Source organism: Ylistrum balloti, unplaced genomic scaffold (genome assembly GCF_031769215.1).
Source record: "Ylistrum balloti isolate Yb309-2 unplaced genomic scaffold, AGI_CSIRO_Ybal_v1 Utg370452, whole genome shotgun sequence".
Lineage (NCBI taxonomy): Eukaryota > Metazoa > Mollusca > Bivalvia > Pectinida > Pectinidae > Ylistrum > Ylistrum balloti.
The window spans coordinates 545,253-563,191 of NW_026782300.1; the positions used below are offsets into that span (position 1 = coordinate 545,253).

The 17,939-nt window shown below is 32.8% G+C and overlaps 2 protein-coding genes across 2 annotated transcripts; one reads left to right on the forward strand and one right to left on the reverse strand.

Annotated features, from left to right (window-relative positions):
• Window positions 1–910: 910 nt before the first annotated feature.
• On the reverse strand, window positions 911–9,447 carry LOC132555109 (pre-mRNA-splicing factor ISY1 homolog). Its single transcript, XM_060219453.1, has 11 exons — window positions 9,408–9,447; window positions 8,099–8,121; window positions 7,642–7,693; window positions 7,013–7,121; window positions 6,039–6,151; window positions 5,677–5,738; window positions 4,821–4,876; window positions 4,526–4,648; window positions 3,721–3,833; window positions 3,248–3,334; window positions 911–2,268 (listed from the first exon to the last, which is right to left on the reverse strand). The coding sequence occupies exons 1-11, from the start codon at window positions 9,408–9,410 to the stop codon at window positions 2,161–2,163; spliced, it is 849 nt and encodes a 282-aa protein (XP_060075436.1). The 5' UTR covers window positions 9,411–9,447; the 3' UTR covers window positions 911–2,160.
• Window positions 9,448–11,016: 1,569 nt separating this feature from the next.
• LOC132555101 (U3 small nucleolar ribonucleoprotein protein IMP4-like) lies at window positions 11,017–17,781 on the forward strand. Its single transcript, XM_060219443.1, has 8 exons — window positions 11,017–11,065; window positions 11,667–11,775; window positions 12,438–12,521; window positions 13,139–13,248; window positions 14,590–14,877; window positions 15,384–15,478; window positions 16,649–16,725; window positions 16,980–17,781. Exons 1-8 carry the CDS (start codon window positions 11,063–11,065, stop codon window positions 17,087–17,089), a joined length of 876 nt encoding a protein of 291 aa, XP_060075426.1. The 5' UTR covers window positions 11,017–11,062; the 3' UTR covers window positions 17,090–17,781.
• The last annotated feature ends 158 nt before the right edge of the window (window positions 17,782–17,939 follow it).

Below are 17,939 nucleotides of genomic sequence, written 5' to 3' on the forward strand. Positions count from 1 at the left end.
TTTGGCACAATAAAACTTTAGCACAATATCATTTTTAGGCAAATTAGCACAATGATGAAATAGTGCATCCACAGTTATTGCTATATTAACAAAACCCAGAAACTCTAATAGCACTGAAATATTAATACCACAAAAATATGTATGTCAATAGTCTATTGTTTTACAGCTTACAAGTCTGTGACTGAAAATCAATGAAGTAAATACAGATTATAGTTAAAGGATAGCACATTGTTATATTTTAAGAATATTAAAAAGAGATAACCAATACGAATGGTCAATATCAAATGTTTGAACAGCAAATGAAATGAACATCCTATACATTCAGACATTGAAGGATACATAACCATTCTTTCTGCCTATGTAATTTCTCTCATAGAACCAACATCATTTAGCTATACAAATGAAGCCTATAGGTCTGCTGTCACAGAATCATATTTTTACTCAAACTTCTTGACACATTTCATAAAAAAACAAATGCCGAAATAAGGATAAATAAATAAGGTATGTTTATATTATATACATAGCACAGAAGCTGCTTCATCTTGGATAGATTACCATTAATCGGAGAGGAGGCTGTATTGATTGAATTTATGCCAATTAGAATGTCCAGACAGATTGATCCATGGTGATTTATAGAGTAAATTGGTTCCAGAACAAAATATGGTTGAAAAATCATCAAGTTTTGAGAAAGGAAACACTGGACTGAAATCAGGAATAGATAGATACAGATAAGACAGCTGCCAGTTTCTACATACATTTGTATGTCCATTTTGACCTCTAAATAAGGGAATTGGTGCACTGAACTTTATAACTTACATACACATTACATTACTTTGTCTGATTTGAGGAAGAAATTAAAACACAAGAAGGTTTTTCTTTACAAAATAGTTTAATGTTTGTTTTAAGCACTTTATTTACAAATTATACTTCTTTCATAAACATTTGTAAATAGACATTTATCAAGTGTCTCATCTCCTACTTCTGCACATCAAATAACACATACACACCTAACCTGTCCAACATTTATTTGAGGATGTCCTGAAATATACAAATCATACTACTGCACTCACACATATTAAATGGTTTTACCTTATACAATGGCATACTTTCTGATGTTTCATATTAATTTTTCTCACTTCTAAACAAAGATAACTAGAATTGTATAAGGATGAACAAAGGATGATCATTAAAACCTAATATATTGATGAATATTTGATATAATCAGTGGACTGAGTATATTCATTTGATTTTTCTGATCTTATTAATTCTGTTGTAAGATTCATGAATTTTACATGACTGAGTCATTTAACTATATTGTACAAACTCAAGTGTACACACAAGTTATGAATAATACAGTATATACTACCTTTAACAGATCCTTCTCAAAACTTATCTCCCCTTAAATCTGAAGGCAATGGTGATGTATGGAATGATGTCCTCATTATTACAGAGGGTAAAAAATAACCTTCCCAATATCAATCACTCATGCATGGTCCATTTGGAGAAATTCCACCGTACATGATATAAATGTGTGCTCACTACACCATGTCAGGTTCACACTCAAATAAATGCACTACATTTTTTTTCATACATACCACCTCATTAACATATTTATACACTGTAATATTGGTTTTGCATATTTAATCTTGTTTACAAACAACATTCTGGACAAACAATTTCACTAACATACACACTATGATAATGATTCTATACATATCAGCTCACTTACATGCAAACACACCATGATATTGTCTCTGAACATACAGACTACCAGTTTACTAGTATACAAACAGAGTGGTATCTATATGTACAAACCTACTTCGATACAAACTCGATTTGTTCCTGTACATATCAGCTCACTAACATACAAACCAAACCCAACAATGTTGTTTCTGTATAAACCAACTCACAAATAAGCAAACACACTTTTTGGTATTGCTTCTGTATGTACCAGCTCCCCAACATACAAACACTCTAAGACATACCAGCTCACTAAGATATAAACACTCTTAAGACATACCAGCTCACTAATATACAAACTCACTATGATATTGTTCCTATATGTACCAGCTCACTAACATACAAACACTATGATAGTGCTCTTGTAATACAGGCTCACTACCAGCTCACCAACACACACACAATCTGTAACCTTCACTGTTATAAGCCCATCATCTCCTTAGACTGGCCTTCTTCTGTTTGGAGTGATTCGCTGGCATATCTTTGTAAAAGTTCCATTTTTTTCCTTTGGACAAGGGCTTCTTCAATCTGAATAACATTCAAACGTGAATTGTAATTGTATAAGATAAGTATAGTAACAGTCTAAATTTCAATATTTCACATTCTTCTTCCTGATCTGCTTTAAACCTTCAACCATTTTTAAGGGTAAAATGATCCATTTATACAACGAATCTGTGTTCCAAAAAAAAGGCAAGAAACATTTCATAGCATATACCTTGATGTCTGATTGTTATGAAGAAATGTTTGACAATAAGACAGCTCCATTTTGTATCAGCCATTACACTGTTTTTCCTGTAGGAAATCACTGCCACCATGTAATAAGCAATTAACTGAAGGAAAACCAGTCATGTACACAGCAAAAGATCAGGTGAACACCAAATTTATTCAACATCAACTTGATTTACAATCAACAGCAAAATCAGTAATTCCATTGCAGTGAACAGAATGCACTATTCTGATTGGTCAAAACTCAAAAGAGATATATCATCAATGGAAAAGTTATGGTAATAATATCTAAAATAAAAATTTCATAATGTTATCATCTCTTCAGTGATGATATACCAGGTGAGCTTTTCTCAAAAATCTTTTCACACACAAATTTGTGATTTTGTGCATTTTTTTTTACAATTTTTAATACAAACAACTATGTAGTACTGTAAAGAAGACCTTTTTCATTGGTTAAAATTTCCACGGTTTTACTAAAAGCTTGAAACAAGAAAAAATATATTTTTCACAGAATTCCAGAAATGAACTACAGACAATTCTAATAGTAAGTCCAAGGCTGACTTGATACCACTCACAAGCTTCCTCAATTTTATATCAAGAACTATACCGTTCAAAAAGTGTAATACTGGATAATTACAAATTGAAAAATAAATCACAAACACACTATTAACCTCCGTATTAGCATATCCTATATAAATGAATGCCAAGTTTGATAAAAAGACAAAGGTCTAAGGTGTATGATGCTCTTATAGATTAGAGGAGAAGTGAGAGAAATAATTACCTCTTTTTGTGATGGTACAGGAACGTGAGCAATAAAATGCTGGGTTTCTTCCTCAGTTTTCTCTGTTTCCATTTCCTCTTCCTCAATCTTCAATATCATTATAAAAGTATTGTCACAGTCTATCAACATTTAATTTAATATGCAAATTACATGTCTTAATCCAGGCTTCAGTTATATACCTTATCAGAATGAGAAAGAATAATTACTTTTCTGTTCAATTTATAGAGTGGTCTCTCCAGAAAGGTGAAAGTTTGAAATTCAAATTCAGTTGAAAATATGTACATTGGCCAAATCAATACAAAGTGAATGAGATTGTAATTATAATTATATGTCAGAGATCCACAAGGATTGTAAATGAAAACACAGTACAATAATAGCTTTAAAAATAAGTAGTTTCTGAAGAGAAAATAAACAACAGGTAACTATCTTAGAGTGGGGTGGGGAAATCCTTCAGGTTTAAGCTCAGAATATACCTCTTCTTTTTGATACAGTGCGGGCTCATCCTCTTCCTCCTCCTGGTCACCATGGTTACCCTGGGCCCGGGCCTCCTGTTGTTCTTTCCACTCCCTCACTGCTGTGGCAATGGCTGTGGTGTGGATATTATTATTTGTTTGTTAATTTCTTGATACCATCAAAAAACTAGTAAATACATCAACATATTTATTTTATCTATTCTAAAATTTCTAGGCCTAGGAAATGATTCATGTCCGTGTTTTTGTCACAAATTGTCAATAACATGTATTTTCAATAAAATAATACATAATTCTGACAGTACATTGCTATAAAAGTGACAAAGAGAGGATTTTATGACTTCACATTAAGAAGAAGCAGTCATATTTCAAAGTGATTACCATCAAATGTAGGATTATATCCCTGATTTCATGTATTAAGTCATGGCCAGAAAATGATCAAATCCTATACACTGGTGAAAGACCACCTTAAATGTGTCTTCAGACAGAGACCAAATGAAATTTTTCAGGAAATGGGCTCTGGCAAAAAGATTTGAACAGGCATAGTAGCTCATTGGTCTAAATAACTTACAGATTCTTAAAAAATGAAAAATTTATAAATCATTAGATGCATATGTCCGAATAAGCTGAAGATATGAATCTTATAAACAATATAAAAATAAATAAAACACAACTAACCAGGTTGCAGGATGTATCTAGGGTAGAGTTTAATGTCTTCCCTTTTCTATATCAGCACATTTAATTTCCCTGACACATTAGGCCCATTAACTTTCCAGTATATGTACGTGTAGTATCAAAGTTTGTTTACCTTCTTTTTCAATATCCACTTCTATAGGTACAATAATACCATCATCTTCGTCTCTGTAGCCATAGTAATCAGCATCAATGTCCTTCATCATTTCTGCACGTGTTTTCCGCAACATGGGAGGCGCTAGTGATAAATAATTTAAACTCATATTACCTATGCCGTAAATATGCGGTATGACTTAAAATTTTTATGTTATGCTGTTTATTAAAACAAGACAGGAAAACACAAATATAGCAAGTTTAAAACATTCTATAAATAATGAAGTGTTCTTAAGATGCAAACTAACGAAACCTACGCTCTTGTTCAAACAATTCCTTGACACCAGGAAGATCCTTCGCTGCTCCAAAATATCTGAAAACAAGGTAGCAGAAATGCAAGTTACAACATTGTGATTTTGATGGAGCAAAATATATTATTGATATCAGTGGGTCACAACTGCAAAACAGATGATCTCCAGTTTTAAAGTCTTATAGATTGTTATGGTAATTCAATTCCATTTATTCTAAACCATCTTATTACAACTACATATAGTGTTATCTGTTTGAGAACAAAAGACATTACTGAGGTGAAAGGAATGAATTTTCAAATGTAGAAAATTTATTGTAAGACAAAACTGTCCAAATCTCTATGAATGCTGACGGATTTACCATTGGATATCATTAATATATATACTTTATGTGCATGACTAATTATCTTATATTTTCATGCGTGTGAAGCATCAGTTAATCTTTACCAATACAAGACACCTTGCAAATAAATATCAGAAAATGAAGTCACTATAACACAGCATGTTAGGTGACGAAAACAGTATTTTTATTTTCCTAATTTGTGTTTTGCTTATTTACTTATCTTTGGGTCAAATCATCCAGCACATTTCTAGTATATAAATTTCTAATGTCAAACCTGCCACAGGTTGGTATATTTTCTGTACATCAGTTTGTGTTATTTACAGAACAGACATGAAGTGCCTAAACTGAATGCACTTAAGCTGTATTCATTAAACTGATTAGAATCCTTTCTATCACTGATCAAGACACCGACATTGTTGTCGTCTATGCCTCACCTCAATTACCAATGATTTGGATCAGATAGTCTAGTAGTTGTTCTAAATATGGATATAGTGACAAACCAGCAATGTTCAAATAACATACTTGTATCCTCTATTCCCTGGTACTTCTTTTCCTTCCTGATCCAACATCTTTGGCCCAATTTTCTATAAAATAAATTCCATTCCACATCAGGTAGGAATGTTCAATTATCATGAAACCACACTCACCATTTTTTTAATTTAAATCTTTTTCCTTCTGATAATTTACTTCTTTGGCAGTCAATTTGTTAAATAGTTCCCTTTAAAATACAATTTTTTTTGCAACACATCCAACTGAAAATGCGTTAGATCTGAACCAAGAATTCAGTGTCTTCCTGCTAATGTTTAAATATTGAAGTAGTTTTGATAAACAATTGGGATCATTACAACACCTGACTCCCAATAATAATTAAAATGTGTACTTACCCTGTAGTCAGGTCCATCAAGCTCCTTGATGTGGTCCTCCCAATGACCCTTCTCTCGTAGCAACTTGTTAATTTCATCATTTAAATCTCGCAGTCGAAACTCACCAAGACCAGCTATTGAAAATTCAATTCATCATGCAAAAATTTTACTTTCAAATTCATACTTTTCAAAACATATTTCTGGTAGGACATGCTTCTTAAAAAATTTCTTGTTTATAATTGTTTTAATGGTATTTATCTTTAATGTAATGCCAACCAAAACAGAACACTACCCAAAATGGAAATCTTCACAAATATTTGATGCATAAGTTTTATGTTCCAATGCAAACGAATATCAACTATTCTAGACTAGAAATGAGGTTGTTGAAATTAGTATTTTTGACAGATAAATGATTCAAATTAATGAGAAAGGTAAACTTTTATAAAATGAAGAAATATACTCAAAATTATGTCATTTATTTACATAACTAAACTGAAGATAAGAGGCATTCCATTTTGGCTACCCCTACCTGCTAAAATACATTGCTGAACCTAGCATGCTTTTTGTGATATATTTATAGACACACACACAACTGACATGTAACCAAAGCATGAAATGAAAGCTGAAGGAATTCGTGAAATATTTAAGAAAATGCAAGTGTCAAACTCTCAGCAGAAAATCTTACCAATTTTCTTCAAAAAGAGTTCCCATTTGGGTAGCATTAGATTAGCAATTGTAAAATGACACATTGGATATATAATTATATAAATTATGTTTTACATTTCTGCTGTCATGATTTTTTACCATGTAAAAGTTTATTGTAATGATATACCAAATACAGCTGTACACTTCCCTTTATCAAAGAAATATTTAAAATATTCAAACAGCATATACATCTTTAGATAAATTGCAAAATAAGGTCTATGAACACATTATCATGACCCCCTACCCACTCACCCCACTTTGAACAAAACAAATGTTTATCAGGAATTTACCATTTTGAATTTGTGCGACTTTTCTTGAAATTTCTCCTATTATTTGTCTTCTAAATTTTTCTGCTTTCCTTAAATCAGTACACTCTGAGGCTATATATGGCCGTCTTTCCTGAAACAAGAAATTAGTATGGATGAAACAAACAGATTGATGACATATTTGTACATTTATTATAACTGAGAATTAACTTCCAGTGAATTACAAGACACTGATATGTATTCACATTTGACTAAAAACAAAACAGATATCTGTCATTTCTAGATTCATATTGCAGTGTGATACCATATTCCATTCAAATAGTTTTCAAACTCAGTAACACTTCACAAATTCTTTCATTTGCTTATATAAGGAATAAGATTCACCAGTTTGGTATAATAGCTTTATTTTGAGAAGATATTTTCAAATAGTGTTTGTTTAAAAGATCAGTACTTTCTCAAAAAAGGAAGAAAATTCTGTAGGACTTGCAGTAAAAGTGAAAGCATGGCAAAAATAAATTTTCATTACAATTCATGTGTCTTTCAATTATAGTATAAGGGGAAATTACAGAAGTTCTCACTTCTCAAGAACTTTTGATAATTAGAAGTAAGTTTGTAAGTACCTTACAGATGTTTACTGACCCACCAAATCTTACCTGTTCCTTATTATCACCAAGATGAGCTGCCCGCCATCTGGCTAATGTTGTCCTGAATTTACAAAGGAAGTAAAAACATAAATATATATATATATAAAACAGAATTACCTGTTATCAGCTTAAGTTTTGTGTGAAAAACCAGACCTACACCATATCGAGATATTTGTCCTTAAAAATGTCTATTGCCTAGAGTTAAGGCCGGAAGAAACATATTAAAGTTTATGAATTATAACTGATAACCAAATTAACTATTCTTTTACAATCATCAATTACGTCATGAACTTTGCTAAATAAACAACTATGACTGTGATTTCAATTATCAGTTTTAAATGAATGTAAGTGTTAATTATTTCTACAGGTTCTGTGCATGTACATTCTCTGAAAATTTAACACACCATTTCAGACTAATGATTATTTGAAAAAATAGTTATACAGAATTATTGAAAATCATACTCACATAGCCTTTTCACTATTACGGGCCTATAGGAAGAATTAGAAAAAAGAATTATTCATTGCATGAAAATCAAACAAATTCTGGTGCATATAATATCAAAATATCAACTTCATAACAGCATTTTCTAACTCAAGAGACAACTGTATGATAAGAATCTTAAATGCTTATGTTTATGGAATTGCATTTTCTTCAGAAAATTGCCATTGATAAGTGCAACATACATCTATTGCTTTAGGAAACTAGAGGCCAAAAGAACCATTGTAGTACTCGTTTTCACAATGCATAGTTAATTCATGGAACATTATGATTGAAAAAAAATTATCTTCCAGCACACTCACTGAGTTCAAGGGAACTCTGAATAAACAATGGTGAAACTACAGACTTACAATATGGACAATGGAGAAATCAACCTATAGCTACCCAGATTTCCAGAACCAGAAAACACATGTACCAATAAAAAAAGCCTTGAAGACACAGGGAGCTAACTCAATGAAAATTTGTTATTCAAATAATTTTTTCATAATGGATAATCAAAGGACATGAATGACCAATAGTTCCAGGAAATAAGGTATACTTTTTGTTTAAAAAAACTTAGTTGGAGGTGGGGAATTCCAAAAAGCTCTTTTATATATCAATTCCTCAATTTTTAATTACTTTTTCAAATTAATAACTTTTCTGAAAAAAATTGTTTTGAGTACATTAATGGTGGCCAGTTCAACTTCTAAAAACGAAATCATTTGAAATATAGACATTTTCACTGAGTTAGACCCCTGTGGTTAAATCACTTGCCTGCATGGCACTGTAACAATATGTATATTGTTTAAAATTATATTACGATCGAGGAAATTTAATTCTCCCAAACTCAATCAATCTCGAAAGTATCGATATGAAAGGTAGCACAGAGATGTATTGTGATTATATTTATAACATATCTTGCTAACTTCATAAGGTACTTTTAAAACTATTTTTTCTGAAGACGCTATACGACACTTGTCACTTGTTATACTTTTGATATAGACCCAATTGAAACGGTTTTATCTTTTCACTATCAATTATGTGGTTCAAAATCTTTATTATCTTCCTCTGTAAATTTCAAATTATCGATATGTCGATGTCATAAATAACGGTATTCTTAACCAACACCGATTCAATTAGTTCTAGCTGCCAATTCTATCAATGCTTGCACATGGGTCTAACTGTTCAAAATCTACAGTAACAAGATCAATTTTCACAACAAGTTTCATATGATAAGACGTATAAGTACTTCTGACATGTATATACAACAATAATATCGCCATAATCCAATACATACCATGGTCTTTTTAAGTTAAAGACGATTTCAACCAGATTGTAAACAATGTCTTTTCTATCAGCACACACTTCGAAGTTCAGCGGAAACGTTGTAATGCATATGTTTGTCAGTGTCATATACATGCTTCACCTGTATGGTCCTAAACCCGTACACTTCAAACGTTTGCAGAAAATGTTTACGACAACTTGTACGCCAGTCCCGGACCCAGATCAGAGCCATGCTCCGACTTGCATTCCAAGGGGATATAGCTCATAACCCGCATTTAGGCACAAACATTGAAGTTGACGCTCAACAGGGACATATCTTTATAAAAAGTAATATTTTTTATATGAGAATTACGTTATTCACATCTAAATGTTACATTTAAGTAACTTGAGGAGGAAAATCTGGTTGCCTTATGAAAGATACTTCTTGTTTTAACCTTACTTTTTTCAAGCCTACTGCTGCGTCTTACACCAAGGACGTATAGTTAAAAGGATCACCATCAATAAGTCATTATTAAATTGGGCTTTTGTAATGAATTTCTAAAATAATTTCATCTTCATTTGTTATAATTAAATATAAAATACTTGGCTCTTTACCTTCTAATTCTTGTGAAATCAGCTGTGTCAAGACTCTGTGGTGCTTTGCTAGTAGTAACAAGTTATTTGTTTTAACCAAATTTTGTTCTATCGCTAACTCTGTACCATAGACGAACCCTACGCGCAAAGCAAAGTTTTCAACCTGTTGAAGAAAGCTATTACCATCTAGGAAGTAGTAAAAAGGGCTCACATCAGGCCGCTATAAGTGTTAAGGGCACACGTGTGAACAATCACAAAAACTAGCACCAGATAAGCCCCACTTAACTTAATATACAAGTCCGTGATCTAAGTCCGTAATAAGAATGAATTAAAATTATTTGTTAAAGAAGTGTTGAGAGGCAAATCACTCAGCTTTGCAATATAACTGATATATATAAACAATAAAGTGGTATAAACTATCAGTATGTCAACTAACTTACTAAGTATCTGCTGTACAAAAGCACAATGGTCGTGAATCTTAGGCTTCTGGATTAGATAACAATTGTAAGGAGAAGGGCTCTAATAGCTTCATGGTTCAGTAAACGAACACAAAAGCTTACACAAGTTCGATAAGCCCGCATAGGGCTTGTTCACAGTCCTAGGATTATGACATGCTAAAAAATTATGTGCACTGGAATGATCGTTCGGAAGAAAAAAAAAGACGCCTTGAATTAGTACAAGAGACATGCATATGTAATTCATACATGTTTCAAATTCATCCGGGAGCTGGGAGAGTGGGGAAGGGCAAAATTGTTCTATCATGCTAATCGTAATAAATAAGCCTGCAGAGTAGTCTCCCTTTTGTAAGAGAAAGGGCCATATTGACGATTTATACAATTCTGGACGTTATCGTAAATTTATTCGATGTCATGTCTGTTTGATATAGTGCTTTGTTTCAGAAATTTTTAATGTTATTGATTAATTCGTTCTTGATATAGATATAACAAAAATATGATTGAAGTCTGTCGGCCTCGAGACCCTGTCCGATTTCGGCCCGGTCCGGAGTAGACCTACAAGTTTTCACCCTCACACTCATCGTATGTCAACACATGGCAGAAGCAACCTAGCACGTGTGAGCTGCTTGGCTGAAACAAGATGGTGAGTTTACATGGGCAGCATTTATGAAGTATCTTGTAAAGTCATTTTTTTTTATTTCTTGTAAACTATTTATGTTTGAAAATCTTAGGATGAGTGAAAAGGGAGTGTGAAGGGTTCCTGTCTACAGCGATCTTAGTTTTGTCACGAAAATATTGGTCCTATGCCATTTGAATTTCACTAGCTCAATACGATCAGTAATTTATAATTTTGTGTCTAGAGTCAAAAAGAAAGGAAAGTTAACTACAATTTTGTACTGTAGTTTACTGTCTATAAAAGTTACAAAGCAACTGACACCAGTCAGTCGCTTCTAATGTACAGTAAAAATGAAAACAATAAGAAATGAAAAAACAACTAAATAATGACTATCTTACATCTATGATATGTATCTTAGACCAGAAGCTAGCGCCTGTGTAAATATGAGATTTTTTACGTCTGCAGAATCATCGGAATGCAAAAGTTATGCTTACCCATTCCACTGTGAATCTCAGCTTATTTTTAATTTCAATCTCTCATGGTATTTATACTAACATGATAATAGCTTTAAATAGATAAGTCACATGATTAATACTTTGATTTTGTTTTTAATGTTCATCGATCACAGTTGAGGAGACAAGCAAGACTGCGGAGAGAATTCATCTACAAAAAGTCAGAGGAACAACGCGATAGAAGCATACAAGATAAAAAACAACGCTTGAAGGCAGCTCTAGAAAGTAACTAATTGATAATTATAATAACAGCAAAGCTGATGTCTTATTCTTGATTTAACTTATGTTTTAACAAACGCTTAAATAAGTTGCACTCTTGTGAAGCAGTTCATACTAAATGCTGTTAGTTATTTAAAGGTATGAAGCAATATAAATTGTAACTATTCATGATGCATAGTAAATCTAAATTCACTTTATGAAAAAAAAAAAGAAAGAAAAAAATTACCTCATTTGATGAACATCAATAGTGTTTAAAGTGGTACAATCAGACAAGCAACTGCCATTGCACAGTTGATAGAGTATTGATTTATGTACATGTAGTTCGATGTTTCCTACCCATTGCAGTAATTGTTTCTTAGGAAGCTGAGAAACATACCGGTCTATGCTGTCATTAAAGTCACTGCAAAAAATCTCAATGAGACGCAAACATTTCAATCTGTTTTGTTGGATGGATTATTGATGTTTTAAAACAGTGTGTCCTCTGCATGCATCAACAGGAGTAGATTGTATTTTTGAACATGTAAATGTATTATTAAGCTTGTTTAAAATTCAATTAGCAATTATAATAATTTGAAAATTATTAAGAATTATCACAATACAAAATGGAACCATCTTTTAGCTGTGTATTTATTTATGCTTATTTTTACCAAAATATCAACTTTTTCCAGGTGGTGATCCTATACCGACAGACTTAAGGGCAGATGCTGTAGACCTTCAGAAGACCTTAGGCTGGGAAGGCCCCGGAGCAGATGGTTGGTTTATGAAGTCAAAAAAATTGTGCTGCTTGTATTTGAACTTAAAATGTTGAACTTTTCCTTGAAGTTTTAGGAATAAAGATTTTTTTTTAATGTATCGTAACTTTACTAATTACAGGAAGGAAATCACATACAATAGCAATAAATTAGTGTAGATTTTCATCCATTGGAGCTATGGATCCTTTAATCTGACTAAACTTGTGTAATTTTCAATTTGTATTATGTTATATGTTAGGATTTGTGAAATTTACTTACCCAGTGTGTGTGTTAATGTCAGGGACTTCAATAGAAACGGGCAATATGTTTTCCTGGTTTTAATAGAAAGGTGCATTATATGTCCTTGACTTTAATAAAAGGGTGTAGTATATGTAGATAACTTTGATAGAAGGGTGTGGTGGATGCCAATGACATAAAAAAAAGGTACAAAATACATGTCTGACTTGAATAGAAAGATGCACTACTGGTCCATGGTAAATGTAGATGACACTCTCATAATTAGCCTCAGCACGATGTTAAACAGTGTCATCAATCTCCTTTGGCTTTAATTTGTTGATAATGTGATATCATTAATGTAATATCCATTATTTCTGAGTGTGGATTAATTATGTTTTAAGGGAAGACCAGCAGGGTAGATGATGAATACAAATGGGCTGGTGTGGAGGATCCCAAGATTGTTGTCACAACATCAAGAGATCCAAGTTCAAAACTGAAACAATTTGCAAAGGTAATCAACAATGTTTATTTAGACCTTATATATACATATATATCTAATGATACAACAATGTATGAACTTTAAAGATAAAGGAATTTGTGTTGGTATTTTATGAATGTCAGTTTGTATGAAATGTGAATAGCTTGCACCAATGTAAAATATGTAGTTACCCTGATGTATTGTACATCTTGATACAGGTAAAGAAAACAATTAACAATACCTCACAAAATCTTTATGGATTTGATATCTATGAATAATGTGTAGTTCTCCATCATTATTAATACTTAAAAGCCTAATTAGTGATTGTGGTATGTATATGCTTGTACCTTGCAGAAAGATATAGCAAAAGACTTTTCTGATGATACTTGTTGTCAGAAAGTAGTTGTGAGTTGGTCAAAATGACATCACTACTTCCCACTCTGGCTACTGATCAATTTATAGATATATAAGACTTAGAGTAAGTTTGTATGTGTCAGGTACTAGTTTGAGCCAATATTCTCCTGTCAATTCTCCATGAACAGCAGTTGTAGGGGTTCAGGTGAGAATCGACAGGGTTAAGGCTTTCAATATTAGACCTCTCCCTACATTTATTTGGTTGTATTTCAATATTTTTTCACTTGGGGATTGAGTTTTATTTGTGGTAAGATATGGTATTAGTATTCATAAAGGTTTTTATTCAATTTAAATTATATTGAAGTATATATGCTTTGTGTACCAGTGAAATGATTTGTTATACAAGTGTCTAGATTATTCATGGTTACAAAGAAATGTATACAATGGGACATAGTTGAAAGTCTGATTTATACAGGTGTCCAGATTACAGAGTATAACATAGAAATGTATACAGTGGGACCCTGTGGAAGGTCTGGTTTATACAGGCGTCCAGACTATACAGTATAACATAGAAATGTATAAAGTGGGACCCTGTGGAAGGTCTGGGTTATACAGGTGTCCAGATTATACAGTATAACATAGAAATCTGTACAGTGGGACCCTGTGGAAGGTCTGGTTTATACAGGTGTCCAGATTATACGGGGTTACATAGTAATATATACAGTGGAACCCTGTGGAAGGTATAGTTTATACAGGTTTCCAGATTCTATTGGGTTACATAGAAATATGTACACTGGGACTTGGTTTTTTGTCCATATATTGTTCAGGGTTACATGGAAGTGTATACAGCATGGTCTAGTTGATATCTAGACAGTAGTCTGTATTATACATTATTGTTAACAGTGGGACCATGGTGAAGGTCTGGTTTATATAAGTGTCAAGATTATGTAGGTTTACACAGGGCTAAGCAATATGAACGTCTAATTGTCTTAATTTATTGTATTTCGGCCTTCATTATAGGAGATCAAACTGATCTTCCCGAACAGCCAGAGAATAAATAGGGGTAACTATGAGACCAAGCAGCTCATGGATGCCTGTAGGGCAAACCAAGTGACAGACTTAATAATGGTGCATGAACACCGAGGTATACCAGATGGACTGATCGTGTGTCACTTACCTCATGGACCTACAGCCTCCTTCACTCTGTCTAATGTTGTGATGCGACATGACATCCCAGACGTAGGCACCATGTCTGAAGCATATCCCCATCTTATCTTCCACATGTTGTCCTCTAGACTAGGGAAAAGGGCAAGTAACCTACTTTATTGACAGTAAAACCAAAAAAAGGCAATGTTCCTCTGTTTGTGTATGTATTTTGTAATGTGTACTAAGTTCAACTCTATCAAACAATATGACTGAATATATCGTGTAAATGGTAAAATTTTTATGAAGGTGTTTCTATTTACTTGATTAGAAATATTTAATGTACTGTAAGGATTACAGTTAATCTAACATAAATGTATGAATTTCATGAAATTAGAATTATTCTGCAGTGTAAAGATACTTTACCTTGATATTTTGATTACTGATATATAGAGAAGATATCATAAGTTGATAAAGAACATTAATACTGAACTTTGACCCCAGTCAATGGCATTAAAGATATACAATATGCTTTGTTTGTCATACAAAATTTTCAAAATAAAGATTTGCACTAGAAATATTTCATGGTACAAAAAGGGATTTTTTTGTTTTGTTTTGAATACCTAATATGATACTTATTAAGTGTTTATACATGTATTATATACTTTCAGGTTATGGATATACTGAAATACTTATTTCCTGTTCCAAAAGAAGACAGTAAGCGTATCATCACATTTGCCAATGATGACGATCACATATCATTTAGGTATGACTTGTCATTCAAATGTGATTTGTTTTGATGTAAAGCATTTATCATACTACAGAGAGTCTAACACTTGTGTGATAATATTCTGGCAAATTCAAAACAATGTAAAGAGCATTGGAGAATCTTTACTTAAATGATCCAATGATTGTGTGTTCTTTAAGATGTCTTGCAGGCGTAATCCTTATTGTGTGTAACTTTTTCTCAGTATTTGGTGGTGTCATTAAAACTTGCCCTTTGAATTACCTGAAGGGTCATGATAACATAGCCACTTGTGTTTTGTGTCAGTGACCAAAAAGACCCACGGTATTGATAATGGGCCTGTAGCAAGCAGGATGAAGGTGTACAAAGTTTGTTCAAATGAATGACCTTGACCCACCTTCATGGTCACAGGACTCAAATGTGTTAAATGTGTTGAAATATTTAAGTGACTTCTTCTCAATAATAAAAAGGCCCACATTGATGACATTGGGCTTGTAGCCTGCTGGGATAAAGGGCTTCTACAATTGTTCAAATGAATGACCTTGACCAACTGTCAAGGTCACAAGGGTCAAATGTGTTAAAATCTTAATACAAAATCTTTTCTCAATAATCTAAAGACCCAGGCTACTTATAATTGGCACAGTAACATGCTAGGAGGATTAAAATCTTTAAAAAAAATTTGTCTTAATAACCTGAAGGATCTGACTATTGATATTGGCTTTTTTACATATTTGAATGAAGGTCTGCCAAGTTTATTCAAATGATTGCTTAATCCACTTTCAAGGTTACAGAGATCAAAGGTGTTGAGGTCTTAAAATTTCTTCTGTCAACAAGCAATAGGTCTTCGGTCATGGTATTTGTGTAATAGCATGCTTGATAAGTAAGATTTCAGGTTTGCAAAAATTGACTATGAATGAATGAATTTTTCTGTGTAGAACAAGTGAGCGATTCAGGCCCAGTGGGCCTCTTATTTGCATTTACTGTTAAAGTATTCTGAATCTGAATTGTTTCGATCATTTAATAACTGGTCCTTCTTTTACCACTGTTGTTGTATCATATAAAGGACTTTAAATCAGAAAAGGCTTCATATTTGAGCCAATCTATATTGATACATAGATCTAAGATAACAGTTCACATGGTATGCAGTGAATGATATTCCTTCTTTGTTATGTCTGTTCTATAAACTTTCAGACATCATATATATAGAAAAGCAGATGGTGGGAGGAACATTGAACTATCAGAAGTTGGGCCGCGATTTGAAATGAAATGTAAGACCTTGTTATCACTATGTCTGATGTGTGAAGTAGAAATCACAGCATGTTCTTTTAAAATATAAACGTACATGAGCTGAATCATGTGTTTAATTTTTCTTTGATAGATTAATTGTCATAAAATTTGTATGTTGAATTTATCAAAATAATTTCAAATTCAAAATAATAAACAATATGCTTATTTTTATCATGAGAGGATTATTCTATATAGAATTTGTTACTACCCTGAAAATGTTTTGTACATTTTACAGTGTACCAGATCCAGCTTGGAACCCTTGACAACGCAGACACAGCTGATGTGGAATGGGTATATAGACCATACATGAACACTGCCAAAAAACGAAAGTTCCTCTCCGACTGAACCTCTTCCTGTATTAAGGTCCTGAGAGCTATATATGGTAACAGCATCACTAAACCCTGATTGGGTGATTTCTCACAGTCTGGGACTATCCTGGGACATTGACAAAGAGATTTCCCACTGGGTAACATTATCCAGGGACACACTCAGTAACCGAGTGATTTCTCACAGTGCAACACCATTCTGGGATACTCTCATTGAATGGAAGATCCTCATGGAGTGTCATTTTCCTTGGGCACAGAGTATTGTATTATCCTAAGACCAAGAGATTCTCGTGGAGACTCTCTCATGGAGTATCAAATTAACTGCATACTTTTTCATTAAATATCAAATCATTGCATATTTTCTATTGAATCAAATTACCTGCAGACTTCCTTATGAAGTTTATAATTTTCTGAATATTTCATCACAGTGTATCAATTATCCTAGGACTTATGAGATATCCTCAGTTGACCTACTTACTGATTGAGTCAATCTCTTGAGTCACATCCAAAGATGTTCTCCCTGAGCATGCCCTTGGACTTTTTGTAAGAAACATCAACTTATACACTTTACAGTCAGTGCCATGTATCCTTAAACTGGATGAACACAAGAATGTTCTTTAGGAACTTGTAATAAATGTATATTTTGTTGTAAATAACAAAGATCTATTAGAAAACATAAAGCGAAAATAAAGGATTCTCAACATCCAGGAACACTTGTTGTGATTTTATTATAGACTAATTCGTAGACGTTTCGACTGCAATCTGAGACATATAGTGTGTTGGTTCTTCAGTATTTTTTTCTCTTGATCTATGATCTTGAACATGTCTTAAGGAGTGTGTTTTTGTTCGGCAAAAAATATGAAAGCACC

Coding starts and splice junctions, on each gene's coding strand:
- LOC132555109 (XM_060219453.1), bottom strand. Junction 4,649..4,820: donor GGAATTGTTTGAACAAGAGC/GTAGGTTTCGTT, acceptor ATTTATCACTAG/CGCCTCCCATGTTGCGGAAA. Junction 2,269..3,247: donor CTGTACCATCACAAAAAGAG/GTAATTATTTCT, acceptor AATGTTATTCAG/ATTGAAGAAGCCCTTGTCCA.
- LOC132555101 (XM_060219443.1), top strand. Junction 14,878..15,383: donor CCTCTAGACTAGGGAAAAGG/GCAAGTAACCTA, acceptor ATATACTTTCAG/GTTATGGATATACTGAAATA. Junction 16,726..16,979: donor GCCGCGATTTGAAATGAAAT/GTAAGACCTTGT, acceptor TACATTTTACAG/TGTACCAGATCCAGCTTGGA.